The sequence below is a fragment of the Diadema antillarum genome, unplaced genomic scaffold (genome assembly GCF_040938485.1).
Source record: "Diadema antillarum isolate AM-2024a unplaced genomic scaffold, OU_Dant_1.0 scf00000092, whole genome shotgun sequence".
NCBI lineage: Eukaryota > Metazoa > Echinodermata > Echinoidea > Diadematoida > Diadematidae > Diadema > Diadema antillarum.
In genome coordinates, this window is record NW_027270981.1 from 131,286 (window position 1) to 144,972 (window position 13,687).

The following is a 13,687-nucleotide window of genomic DNA, read 5'->3' on the forward strand; positions in this document are numbered from 1 at the left end:
GACATCTTCGTTTCTATGAGTGCATGGCACATTTGGTGAACGGGTGCTATAAATGTTGCTGTGTCATTGGAATGAAATATCTACATATATGCATTCACAAGTAATTCAAATTCACTCAAAGTACAACCTATACCAGTCTTGATGACCATGAGATGATTATCTCCTACTTGATCTGATGAGCTTCCAGTTTACAATTTTTCACAACCTCCTTTCAATTGCAAACCACAATATACATCTTCAGAATAAAGAAAGAGAAATTCTATGTCCATCATTTTTGCTTGTCACGGAAGCATCTGTGACAACGTGACACAGCAGTTCAAAAAGAGGCATACACCTGGAAATAGCCCTATCAGAGGTATGCGTATTAGTTAATTACTTCTGCTAATTATGACCAATGAGCTCTGGAAGGGATGGATGGGGGGGGGGGGGGGGGTTCTGGCTGCCCACTGATGAAGGGGTTCAGCACTTGATACTGATAACTTGTCTGTCATCATACAAATGAGGATGGTGATACATGCCAGGAACTACAGACATGACTTGTTTCCTTCAATTGCACGAGCGATTAGGAGTGGTGCTCATATGGAGATGTTTACAGTATGGTTGACAAATCTGTATCATATCTGCAACAGACCTTCTTTTATGCTGTATATGAGTATTCTTTCAAAGTCAATCGCCCTCTAAAATTTATCAAGGTTCTTGGGTTAAGGGTAACTTTGGGACATTTTTAGAATGTGTTGTGGTGTGTGTGTATATGCACGTGTGTATGAGTGTGTGAAACAATGCAAAACCTGTGAAAGCATCATTTTAATACTATCATATATGTATATCTTGGTGTTTCCACTAACAAATAACCACAAATAGATCATTTGAAAACTTTAAAAAACAAACGAACAAACAAATCTTGAACCTCTGAGTCAAATTAGTCAAAAAGCAGAGTAATAACCTCACTTGCTACTTGCTGGAGATGAGAAGATAAGCCCAATGAACAGTCTTACTCAATTCATGAACTTCTGATGGGGTCACCAAAAATAGGCCATTTACACGTCATTATTGTAATTTGCATACACAATTTTTAACGGAACCTCTAATACCATATTCTCCTACGATTCATGCACACATCCCCCAAGGACCAATATGAGCACAAGTCTGCTGATGATGTTCAAGGACAGGGAATTTTTTCCTTTTGTTTTTTGTTTTTGGTTTTTTGCAAACTCCTAATCTCAACGATTGCCATGTGCAAGGGGCTCAGGTCTCCCTCGAAACATTCTAGCACAATGCAGGAGGAATGAACAGGAAAGGAGTAGTTAAAGGAATGCAGGGTGGGGCTGGGGTGTGAAGAGAAAAGTTAGGGAAGGGAAAGTAGGCGAGGAAGACTGCTAACAGACATGGATGGATAGTTCTCATTTCCTTGGAATACACAGGGATTACTGGGTGACACAAAGCAGACGCCAGATTCTAACGAGTTCTATCCAATCACCGGCTCTACGGAGTGACCTTCACCTGCCCCCATCTTCAAGACTTTTCAAAGTCATCTTCGAGGAATAAGCAAGTTATCACAGCAATGAAACACTTGTTGAGTTCATGCTTTCATTTCTTTACTCGTGTCATCATTTCTGTTCTCATCCATTCATCAATTCAATTCAATTTGCTATGAACTCAAAAGGAAAAATCTTTATAATCTAATAAACACTTGTAGTACTTGGGCTAAAATGAGAGGTCTTGCATCATGGTATCACAATTGACATGATAATGTGACAATTCATGCCCAAACTTATGTTATAACATACCATACTATATAATCCTATTTTTACTAATAAATAAAAAAAGGGAGTACTGTAAAAGTTGTTATTCTTGCATTCATAATTTTTTGTGCTGCGTCAGAAAAATTTTGTGTTTTATTCCACAGAATCAACACATTTAATAATCATACAAATAACAAGCAAAAATATTTGTGTGCTTTTATTATCACTGCCAGTTTCTGGTTGCGTAAAAATTTCCACACCACAAAAATTTTGACTATTAGAGTAGCTCCTCCTTTTCTCTGTTGTTCTAAGGACACCTTTAAGAGTGACGTACTGTTGCACTGTTCCAACCCGTATTTAGATATGGACTTTTGAAACAAATTGAAATACACTCACAATTTAGAAATAAGAGGTATTTATCAGTTTTCGAAAACACTGTTATTAATCCAAGGAAAGTGTAAAGAATCCTCAATTTATGCAAGCTAAAACCTTTATGTCACGCATTTCAAAGCTTCAAGACTATGCCTGAGAGGACTTACTCCAGTTAATGAATTCAGAGTCGGATTTCAGGATGGAAAGGAGATGTAGAATTACTGAAACCTGTGTGAAAAAGTGTGATAAGTAGCAGGTAAAGACTTTCAAACAGTCCCTTTCATAAAACTCCATGTAGTCATCAAAGTATGACACGAAATCAAGCGGCACATGGGACTGAGTGGCAGGGTGAGATGGGACGGTGGTGATGCCAAGGGGGGCTTTAGGCCTGGGGCAGGTGTTGGCTTCTCCCAAAGACGACGGACTGCAGGGGGATTTCAGCCAATTATCGTGACCGGGAGAGTCACAGGTTCAATGTGCTACCATCAATTACCCCCATTTATCCCCTGATTGGCCAACAATGGACAGCAAACTCCAACGTCAGGAGGAAATGAGAGACTTTGTTAGGCTCATTTGACTACATCTGTTTTTATTTTCGGCCAGCCTCCGTAGTCACATGCAAATCAGCACCTACAGCACTGTGTGGTGATGCGCCATTCTCATTTGCATGCATATGATTGTCCTTCACTCACAGTCACACTGATGTTCAAGGTGCTAAGACAGGGAAAGCAAAGATTGTCCCCGTTAACTGCCTTTATACCTGCCAGGCGGAAGATACAGAGACTCCAACCCCAAGCACCTTCTGATCTGGAGATTCTCCCGCCTGAAACCCCTAGCAAACGGGAGACTCCAACTTGATGTGCGCGAAGAACACATCACGAGCGCGAAGTCCCTTGCGGTCTAGGGTTCTAGATGCTCTCTGGTGCTATCTAAGGCTTATTATTCAACATACAATGAAATTAAGTAAGAAATCATTTCAAGCGGGAGAACGGGAGATTCTGCAAAAATGAACTTTCGACGGGAGGACTCCCGTCGAAAGCGGGAGAGTTGGAGTCTCTGAAGATATCATAAACCATCTAATGATCAATCTGTACAACAACTATTACATTCATTACATCAGTGGATGTCTGTAATTTGGAGAGACATCCCCAGGTGACCACAACACGTGCATTACATTTTTCACGTTTAATCTGAACTTGAAAACTTGCTCGGTTAATTTTCATAATTTGCAGGGGCTACTTCACCATATCTGACTCATTAAGTACCTACCCAAATTACCATAATCCTGCCACATTGGAATGCATCTTGCAGCAGTACTGAAGTGGATATAATGGCATTGCCTACAAAAGTCACAAGTTTACTGCTAAGGTACAAATGCTGATAGGATTTGAGAAAAAAGGAATAGATGTGGAAAATATCCATAACACTCTGTTTCTCTTTGAATATGATACAAAGCTAAATGAGCAAACATGTGTTAATATTAACTCCATGATGTCATATTTATCATAGAGGGAAAACACATTTTTGGATCTTAAGCAAAATTCTCTGCAGATGGATGCCTTGAAACTGATCCATATGTAAGTTTAATGTTTAGACAGTTTGCACTGCAATGCAGGTAAGGTTGTGAAGACGTTCGAGGATGTTAATACCAAACACAGCTGATGTTTGAGTTTCAATGACAGGTGCCAACCACATATTGCTCTGAAAGTGGGAGTTAGCAATTAATCTTCCATTCCATGTCTTATTCCATGTCTGATCTCAGAGAGTTGGTAATGCACACACAAGAAATCCTGATACGAATAATGCCAACAGCAATTCAAAGACACGTTGTGGTTATGCATTAAATACCTCATAACATAAAAAGCAAGATGTTAAGCTAAAAATATGAATGTTGAATTATAGCATGGTTATCAGACAAGAAAAGCAAAACTTCATGTGTATGAACAATAGAAGACAGGATAGAGCCACCGAGGTTTATACTCCTTCGGAATGACTCTCTCCCACACTTGCGCTTTCTGTCTGACCTAATTAGGCAGACAGACGACTCAAACACCGTTTCCCTGGCAACGACCAGCACAGGTGCATTCGGACCACAGCACATCACACAGGAGGAGTGCGGTAAACTTTCAAGGGTTGAAAAAGGATTGTGAGTTGGTTTGGGGGGTAAACTCAATCCGGGCCAAATTAGCAAGAAGACACTAATCTTTGCCTGCAAACCACGGAGACAGGTTTGATCATGGCCATCTCGCAAAGACTCAACATAAGCACCGACAGCTTTGAATCCCTATTCAGTCTCCAACTAGTTGATCTTTGGTGCGACCATTTCCTCCATCAAATCCCCTCATATAAAAAGAAAAGAAAAAGAAAATGGTTTGTGTGCACACATGTCATGCCATACTGTTTGGGCCAGTGATGTTACCAAGAAAAATTAAGGAAGATTATGGATACGCTAATCTGAGTCACTTGAATGAGCCTGTTCTACCTTATGTCCAGTGGTCTGTTCCTTTTTGTAATTTGATTGTGGTATTGAAAGGCACCATACCATAATGCCTTCTGTAAAGCCACCCATGTCATCATGAGATCGATGTGCCAAATGCAGTCAGGACAATCACCTTTGATGAAAAATGATGGAGATGTAACAGTCTCTTGACATGTGCATCCTGAAAATAATCATACCTTTGTCATAGCACTTCATTGCTGCCTACTGGAGGACTCGTGCTACATAGGAGTAGAGTTTGCCATATTATGTTTGTCAACAGAATTTTCCAAACTTACATTTAATGCTAACATACATTTACACTTGACTGTTGCTGCCTGAGTATGAAAATGTCTAGTCGTCTTCGTCATTCCACAGAAATTTAAAGTGGAAAATGAAAGGACAATTCTTTTTTCCACAAATGGTATTATAGCCACCCATGCCAAAAAAGGGGGAAAAATGGGGGGGGGGGGGTGTACTATCAATGCAAAAATAGGATTATCTCTTCAAAGAGGAAATCCACCACAAAAATAAATATATTTCAAAAGAAAGAGAAAGATATTCGCTACAGAATGATACAAAAATGACAAAAGATGGATTAGAAGTAAGGAAGATAAGGCATTTCGAAATTTCACTTTTTGGAAAACATTTCTTGACCAGTCCTTATGAATATTCAAATAAGCAAATTGACAATGTCATGCTTTCACAAATTCCTATTCATTTCATATACAGAAATGACAAAATCTCATATTTCAGCTGTTTAAATATAAAACTTACCTTAAAACCATCCAAAATGAAAAAGAACAAATGTTAACTCTGATATATCTTGGTATGAGAACATGCTTTTACTTGCTTTAAGTAAAAATATCAATTTTTCCTAATTTCATATATAACATACATGAAAAATTGTGAGGGTATTATATCATCAACTCGCTCATTTGAATATTCATAAGGACTGGTCAAGACATGTTTTCCAAAAAAATGTGAAATTTCAAAATGTCATATCTTCCTTATTTCTTATCCGATTTTTGTCATTTTTGTATAGTTCTGTAGGGAGCTTTTTTTTTCTTTCTTCTGAAGTTAATTTATTTTTGGAGTGGATTTCCTCTTTAAATACGCAATGCAGCATTTCATAGCATACAGATTTGGGCACGATGCAATTCAAGGAAGGAAAAGGAATGACAAAAACAAAAGAATACAAGAAAAGCTGTGTGAGACTTAGCAGAGCCCAATGTCTTTTGACATGGGACATAAATCGCCTGGCGTCTTATCCCTCTTATGATACGATTGTCCATCGTCCAGCCACCTAAATCTTCATCCATTCTCCACTGGTCACCGTGCAATCAATCATGCTGATCCCCATGAAGCTCCAATACATTTTTGGATCCAACACAATCAAAGCTGGCCCCCAATCTCTTCCCAAATTGCCCATCGCTCTTCTGACCGGAAACATGGATGTGACAGTGTTTCCTTTTAGTTGTTATCAAAAGCCCATTCCATCAAAGAACAGAAGGTGGGTGGGGGGGGGGGGGGGGGGGGGACAAACCCACATATATATTAATCCAAGAAATAGTGGTATGTTGTCTCCTGGATGAAATCGTCTAAATTAGACTTCAAGGACCCAGCTCAGTCAATATCACTCCCAAGGTAAGACAATAACTGTTCGGCAGCTCTGTAAAACCCTCGTATCAGATGGAATCGTACTAATTTCGTCTGACATTTTATTGGCAATATCTGTCTGGGCTGCTTCAGGACGACGGCAATGGATAACTTTCGGGACGCGCTTTCATCGCAGGCTATTGCCATGGAAAACCAATATTGATGGGATTATCAATTTGATAATGCCACAAGCAATATATGAGGTAGGCAGGTAGGGTGGGGTGCAGTAGTGGTTGCAGGAAAAAAACATCAAATTAGATGACCTGCATGTCCTCTGAAATTGACATGCTCATATCTATGAGGGGGGAAAAACAATTGAAATGCTACTCCATGATTAGGATGGAACTTTATGTCTAGTCAATGGCTACATGATAATGGTCAAACATACATCACAATAGATTCTGAGAGTTTTTTACATTACTTTTGTATACATGTATCACTCTCTCTAAACAATGACTTCTGCAAGGGTTCATGTAAGAATAAATCATTTCAATCATTTCAAACTTCTTTTTCTATGCTTCTCTTGGTGGCCTTCTGAATCAACAGAAGGTCCACTCCAAGATTCTTCTGTAGGATGAGATGGGGGGGGGGGGGGGGGGTTTAATGGAATTCTCATCCTTCTCACATTTATCAAGTGACAGTACATGATGACCGCATTAGTCTACAAATGCTGTTTGGTACATTTTTGACATTTCGCCGATTCATTCTCCCATCTTTTGATCCCTCACACTACATCTACTGGCAAAACTCTCTCTGCCTGTGAGCAAAGGGACGGCCAGAACTGAATGACATCGATTTAACCTCTCAATTGCCACTTCATATGGATGAGGGTAGTGAGAGTAGGTGAAAAGAGTCGCAACTCAGGAGGATGGGTATTCATCAAGGAGAAACTCCGCGTCCACCAAAAACAAAGGAGCAGGACTGTGGTGGTAACGCAGAAGGGCACACTTGTGGGTGAGGATGAAGTAGTAACACCTTAATGAGACATGTCAAAGCAGCGCCCTGGGGGGAACAGCTCTTAACCCTTTGGAGGCCAGCTGAGGTATAACCAGCTACTGTATGCTCGGATGAGGTGCCACATCATGACGTCTGTGTACTCTGATTTCAAAAGGCTGCTATGAATTTCCCAATGACCTGTAGTGACCTCCACATAACCCAGGCTTCTACACCACTAACCCTAATCTAACTTTGAAAGATTAAATCAGAAATACCTCCTCTTGTGATTATTTGCATATATGTGTAGGTTTACTTGTTTTTGTGGCCCTGTGGACCTCACGGTCATATGACCTCCATCAGTATTCAATGTTCATATTCATATCCACCAAGGCATCAAGAAACATACAGTAAGCTACGGTTACCTCAGAGAGGTGAAGAAGCAGTAGCAGTATACTTATGCTGCAAGATACCACAGTGAGGTGGCACATGGTTGTGGCTGCGTGGGGGATGTTTGTTCATATATCAAATATCACATATATATTACATGACACTCATGTATCTTGTATGGCTGGACACGAATGACTCTCAAAAGTGACCATAAACAATCTGTGTAAGTGTTGTCATGGAGACACAAACTCTACGGCATGATGGAGATTATGCGTCTGGGAGATATTTTCGTCGCGACGATATGTGACAAAAGATCAGCGCTAATCGTCCCCGACGATCCAAAGTTTTGGCCTAATGTGCTCATTGTTTCGCTTTTTTTTTTGCTTGTTAAAAAAATCAACAATAGATGGCTCCTACGAGTCACAACAAAGACGTCTTTCTTCGTCGCGACTAATCAATTGAGCAGATCTTTTGTTGATTGGCGAGGCGTTCCGATGATTGTTCAAATGTCGCACATCGTCCCCGACGATTGCGTAATCAATTTGACTAACCGTTTGGTGACTGGTTTTGGTGATGGTTTCGTATCGCACATCATCCTAACGATTGCCCATTCAATTTCAATTACTGTTCAGTGACAAGTTTGTTAAATATCTGTATAATCTATGATGGAATCAGGGCTTCCTATCTCTCAAGATGTTATAAACAAACCCCTATGCCTGATTTACCAAGACAACCTAAACCTACTGATGGGTACACACATGAAACGGCACGGGCAGGGAACAAATTGCAAGATTCAGTGAAATTTGTTTCTCTGTTTGAATGTTTCATTTTGTTTTTTTTTTTCGAGATGCCTGAAACTAAACTGAAAGTGTTGGCTTGCATTTCTGTACAAACATTAAAGAATAAATCCACTCAAGAATTTCATCAGTTACATTTTATTTATTCATTTCATTAATTATCAAATCGGATAAGAAATAACGAAGTGATGATATTCTGAAATTTCAAATTTTTCAGAAAACACTTCTTGACCAGTTGTTATGAATATTCAAATCAGCAAGTTGAGATGTCATGCTCTCACAATTTCTTATTCATTTTATATACAGAAATGATAAAACTCTTATATTTCTGCTGTATAAATATGAAAACTTGCCTTAAAATCACCAAAATAGAAAGGAACAAATGTTAACTCTGATATATTTTGGTATGGGAATATGCTTTTACCTGTACTAGTTAACAATAGGATTTTCCAAACTTCATGTATAACATATTTGAAAATATTGTGAGGGCATGACATCATCAACTTGCACATTTGAATATTCATAGATTGGTCAAGAAATGTTTTCTGAAAAAATGTGAAATTTCACAATGACATACCGTCCGTATTTCTTCTCAGACTTTTGTAATTTTTGTAATGTTCTGTAGGGAATTGTTTTCTCTTTCTTTTAGACTTTGTTTATTTTGGGGGTGGATTTCCTCTTTTTAAGGATTGATTCTGAGCATGTGGTTGTGATGGAGTGTTAGATACTGAATCATGTATAATCGTTTGTTACACAACTTCAAAAGGAAGTACAAGAATGAAATGAAAGTTACAGACAAAGCATACAAGGAAGTGTGTAGCACCTGATGCAATGGACTGACTTGAAGACATGTCGACACATTATGATGCATACATAAATACTGATTCCAAACAAATTGAACTGCCTAACCTGTGTAAGAAAAATGTGGCATTTGACACTACATATTAGAACGGAGAAGCAAATGTAGATATATATTGCAGTGAGTTGCTGCAACATATTATAATACAGCAAACCCACTGAAAAGAAGCACTGATTGTGGTTTTAGCAGATACCCAAGAACTGCACATATCACATTAAAATGGCACTAAGATTGTAAAGATAGATAGAGATGGGATAATTCTGAAAAAAAAAAGAACTAAGGATTAGGAATTGGGAAATTGCAGAGAGAAAATTTTGTAGAAAGAGGAAGACGATTACATCCAGACATACTCACAAAACTATCACTTAGATGCAAACATGGAATGCAGAGGAGAGAAGAATAATGAAGAAAATACAGAGAATGCAACATGCAGACTGATGGACTGAAAATAGGACCTGGGAAAGCATGTAGATAAAACAGATAGATACAAGCCTTGTAGATAGATAGATATACAGACAAATAGATTGATAGGTTGATAGGGAGAAGAAGGGAGAGGGAAGGATAGCACGAGCGAGAAAGAAGCAGACAAGATCACAAGGGAAGGGGAGCTCAGAGATGAACGCCAATTGGGATGTACAGAATAGTTTGGGGTTTTCTTGTCACTCTCTTGATGTGGGGAGGCAAGGTGCAGTTTTGATACAAACTGACGATCTTAAGCCAGCGGGGGATTCTGCGCTGGGGTTTCGGAAAATGTGACCCAGGGGACTCTTGGGCATAACCTCTCTAAGAGCGCACCAGCTCAGAGGAAAATGAGGAGGGAGAGGATCAGGCAGGTTAACCATGAACTGACTCCAGAGAGAAAGGGTGGGGTAGAGGATGGGTGCGTGATGGGGACTGTAATGATGCATTAAAGCCAACGATGAACACGAGGGGTTACTGTTGTTTGTTTGTTTTCTCTTCTTCTTCTTTTTCTTCTTCCAGGTTGGGTCTGCCAATGAAAAAAAGATGTCAAAGTCAGTAATGTCTTCTTGACTCCACAACAGGGATCCCCTTTCTGTCGGCGCTCTAGCTGGTTGGATGATCGCAGGGCCAAGAAATGCGAGCCCCACTTACTGTAAGACGAGGTGGCATGCAAACAGATCAAATAAACCTTGCTAAAGTGTGCCACTGAGTGCACTTTCTTCCACTTTCTTGAAAGTGGGGTCTCTTTAACATCTAGGCGGCTAGCGTTTGGGAAACGTGCAAACCCAGCCATATCTGGACGTCACAGGGATCCATCAAGACTCATTTGCATGATTGAATACCATCTCTCTGTCACCTCGTGCCTGCTAATGATGGGGAAGATTCTCTGAAGGGGATATAGACAGAGGATGTTCGTGTTGCGATGTGGACTCAGTGATGAGAAGTGTATCAACATTCCTCCACATCAACTGGAAGCGAGCTTTTGACAAGCTGGGTTTGTCACCCTGGGACAGTGATGACTTTCACTGCAGGAGACAGACCATGTGAAAGTAAACAGAAACATTGCCACCACTGATGCAGAGATTCCATGTTGAAAAGGTGAGTGCCCACTGTATCATATATTGCACTGCACCTGTATCATTGGAACATTTATATTTAATCATCATTTCTCAATGTCATATCTATTCAAACAGGCATGTCTTCTTATACCAAAGACAGGATTTCCATGTCATTGTTATCAAATCCACATGAATACATAGACTCCTTGTGCTAGATAGTCATTCACAGTCATGCACAAGAGGGTAATAACACTTGACGCAATCACAAGTACCACAAAGTTCAATGTTCCCTAAAACCAAACTAAACAAAATGAAACAGGAGACTAAATGTGAAGACATGACAGTATACTAAAGGTAAGAAAATCTACCTACTTCAACATATCTTTGATTTGCATATATGTAAAAGCTGCATGTAAATGGGTGGTGAAATGCCATGCTCAAAATATAAAACATTGAATGCATCATAATTGAGAGCTACAAATATGACAGTAATATGTACCCATGTAGGTACTGTAAAACATAACACTTAGAAAGGGGATCTGACTGCACAAGGGAATCATACAAGTATTAAAAGATGGCGTAAGTGTAAAGAGAGACTGAAATATAGAGAGGACAGAGAGAGAGAGAGAGAGAGAGAGTGAAAAAAGAAATAAAATATGTCAAATTATGAAGGAAAAAATCAGGATACAGACAGAACCACAGAAAGATTCTATCAGGAGAGATATGATGTTATGTAACCAGGTAACTCACCTCCTCAGATTCAGCCTTTGGTTGCAAGAACATTAAAGAAAAAGAAATGACAAGAAACAGGAAAAACTGTATTAATGTTACACAAAGGTAAAGTAAGATGATACAAGAATGAGTGGATAGTGCTTCCACAGACTCTTGTGATGCAAACAATCTTGATATATCAATACGAGACTCTGCCTGTTTAGGAAATGTTGGAATCGGCAGTCAAAATATCCTAGCAAACAATGTTTCACTACAGGGCCAGTCTCGTTACAAAATAAATCGCGACATGAATACTTGCAATATTTTACACTGCTTGTCCTCATTAGTCCAATAACTCGTGACGTCAGCTCCGACAGAAAAAAAAAATCATACTGTTTCTGGAAGGACTGCGCATGCCCAGTTAACTTGTTCAACACGCGCTAAAGGAAGAGCAGATGCAGAAGACATGTGCGCAAATTCACCATTATTCTGTAGTGTGCGTCCTCATTAAACACCTTGCAAAGTTTTACATGAAGATAGAAACTTCGCACTCTGACTTGTGAGTTTTTGTGCAAAGTTTCCAGTAGAATTTCGGTACAGCTGCTAGGTAACTTCCACCCTAACTTTGCAAGTTTCCTAACTTCGCAAGTTTTCAAGCCCAATGAGAGTTGCCCTGGTGTGAAAATCACACTAATGACCATGATAGCTCCTATTCAACAGGGTGCACAAGCAGTCATTCTGATACACTTGCCCAAACTGTTTTCAACTGCACATATTCTATCACCATGCAAATTTCAAATGTATGTATGGACCACACGAAACAATTATCATTAAACTAGTAGAAAAAAAAAATGGAAATATCAACCGATTACATGCATAATCTCACCACTCCGCCGTCTCCACAAGGTATCAATGACAGTGAACACGTTTCCCTCTGAATCACTTGTAATTACTGAATCCCAATCTTCACTATAGTTAGTTTCAATCATACGTCTCACACAAATAAATGCAATCAGCCATTGGACTGGTTGCAAGCCATCTCATTCTCAATAGAACATTGCATTTTTAAGAATTCCCTCAGTAGACAGCAAATGACAATCTTTCTCCTACTTTCACAATGCAGAGAGATAATGTACCTGTCAAGCCCACATCTGTGAAACTGACATATTTCTCATCCTGCTTTTAAAGATTTATGGCAAAAAAAAAAAAATAGATGGATTGATAGACTAGATAGGAGAATATACTGATAAATAAATTGATAGAGAGAGAAAGAGAGAGAGATAGAAAGAGAGAAAAAAGTCTTGACTGTGCATATTCTCATAATCTATTCTTAGTAATGTTTTCTATTCTATTCTATTCTATTCAATATTTTATTCATTTCCACTAAAAAAAGAAATGATTCAAAGCAGTACATGTGTCAATTTGACTTTCATTCAACTGACAAGTACAGTTCATTGAACACAGAATAAAATATATGCACGAATAATGTAACAAAAAAAAAAAGAAACAATGCACACTTTGTCATGGTAACATGTTGACTCGGAAGTTTCACTAAAATTGCAAAACTTGTTACAGAGTGTTTCATATGCATACATGAGTTATAATTTCACTTAAAACCCCAAAGCCTCATCTTGCTTAAGATGAGGCTACACCATTCCAGTAGAGAATATTCTCTCTTTTTTTCTTTATACTTTTAGAATGCTACCGTCATCATTCATCAGAATGGCATATCTCCCCAAGTTGGGAAGAGCTTGCATATAGGAAGGTGATGTCGAGAATATGTTTTCCTTCCACAACTATTCTTTAAAATGTTTTCTTCATCTTTACTGCCTTCCTGTTTGATAGCACAGAAAAGATATCTTAATTCATATAACCTTTCCCTCAAATGTCTGTGAATATACCAGCTCACATCTTGGCTATGAAGTCACATGAACAGCTGATAACATTCTTAAGACACCAAAAAAAAAAGTGTGTTCATGTTGCTTGTATGCCATTCCTCTCCCTCTGCAGTGCTAATGGACAGTGCACACATTCCAGAAACTACAAACAAATGTCACAAAATAATAAATGTTCATATGTGTGTGTGTGTGTGTGTGTGTATAAGTAGACATACACATGATAGTTCTATTACACTCTTGCTGTATTCAGATGCCCACAAGATGTAATTACCTGTTCAAAAATTTATTTTGTCCCTGAAATCAGATATTTTGAAAATACTTCTCATTGTA

At 38.9% G+C, this 13,687-nt stretch overlaps 1 protein-coding gene across 1 annotated transcript in view; it reads right to left on the reverse strand.

Annotated features, from left to right (window-relative positions):
• The window catches only part of LOC139718277 (calcium uptake protein 3, mitochondrial-like), a gene marked incomplete at its 3' end in the record, with an annotated part of 161,084 nt that overhangs the window by 129,945 nt on the left and 17,452 nt on the right, over window positions 1-13,687 (reverse strand). The window contains exon 2 of the mRNA XM_071629761.1: window positions 11,499-11,513. Coding sequence (XP_071485862.1) covers window positions 11,499-11,513 — 15 coding nt within the window. The remainder of the gene's footprint in view (window positions 1-11,498; window positions 11,514-13,687) is intronic.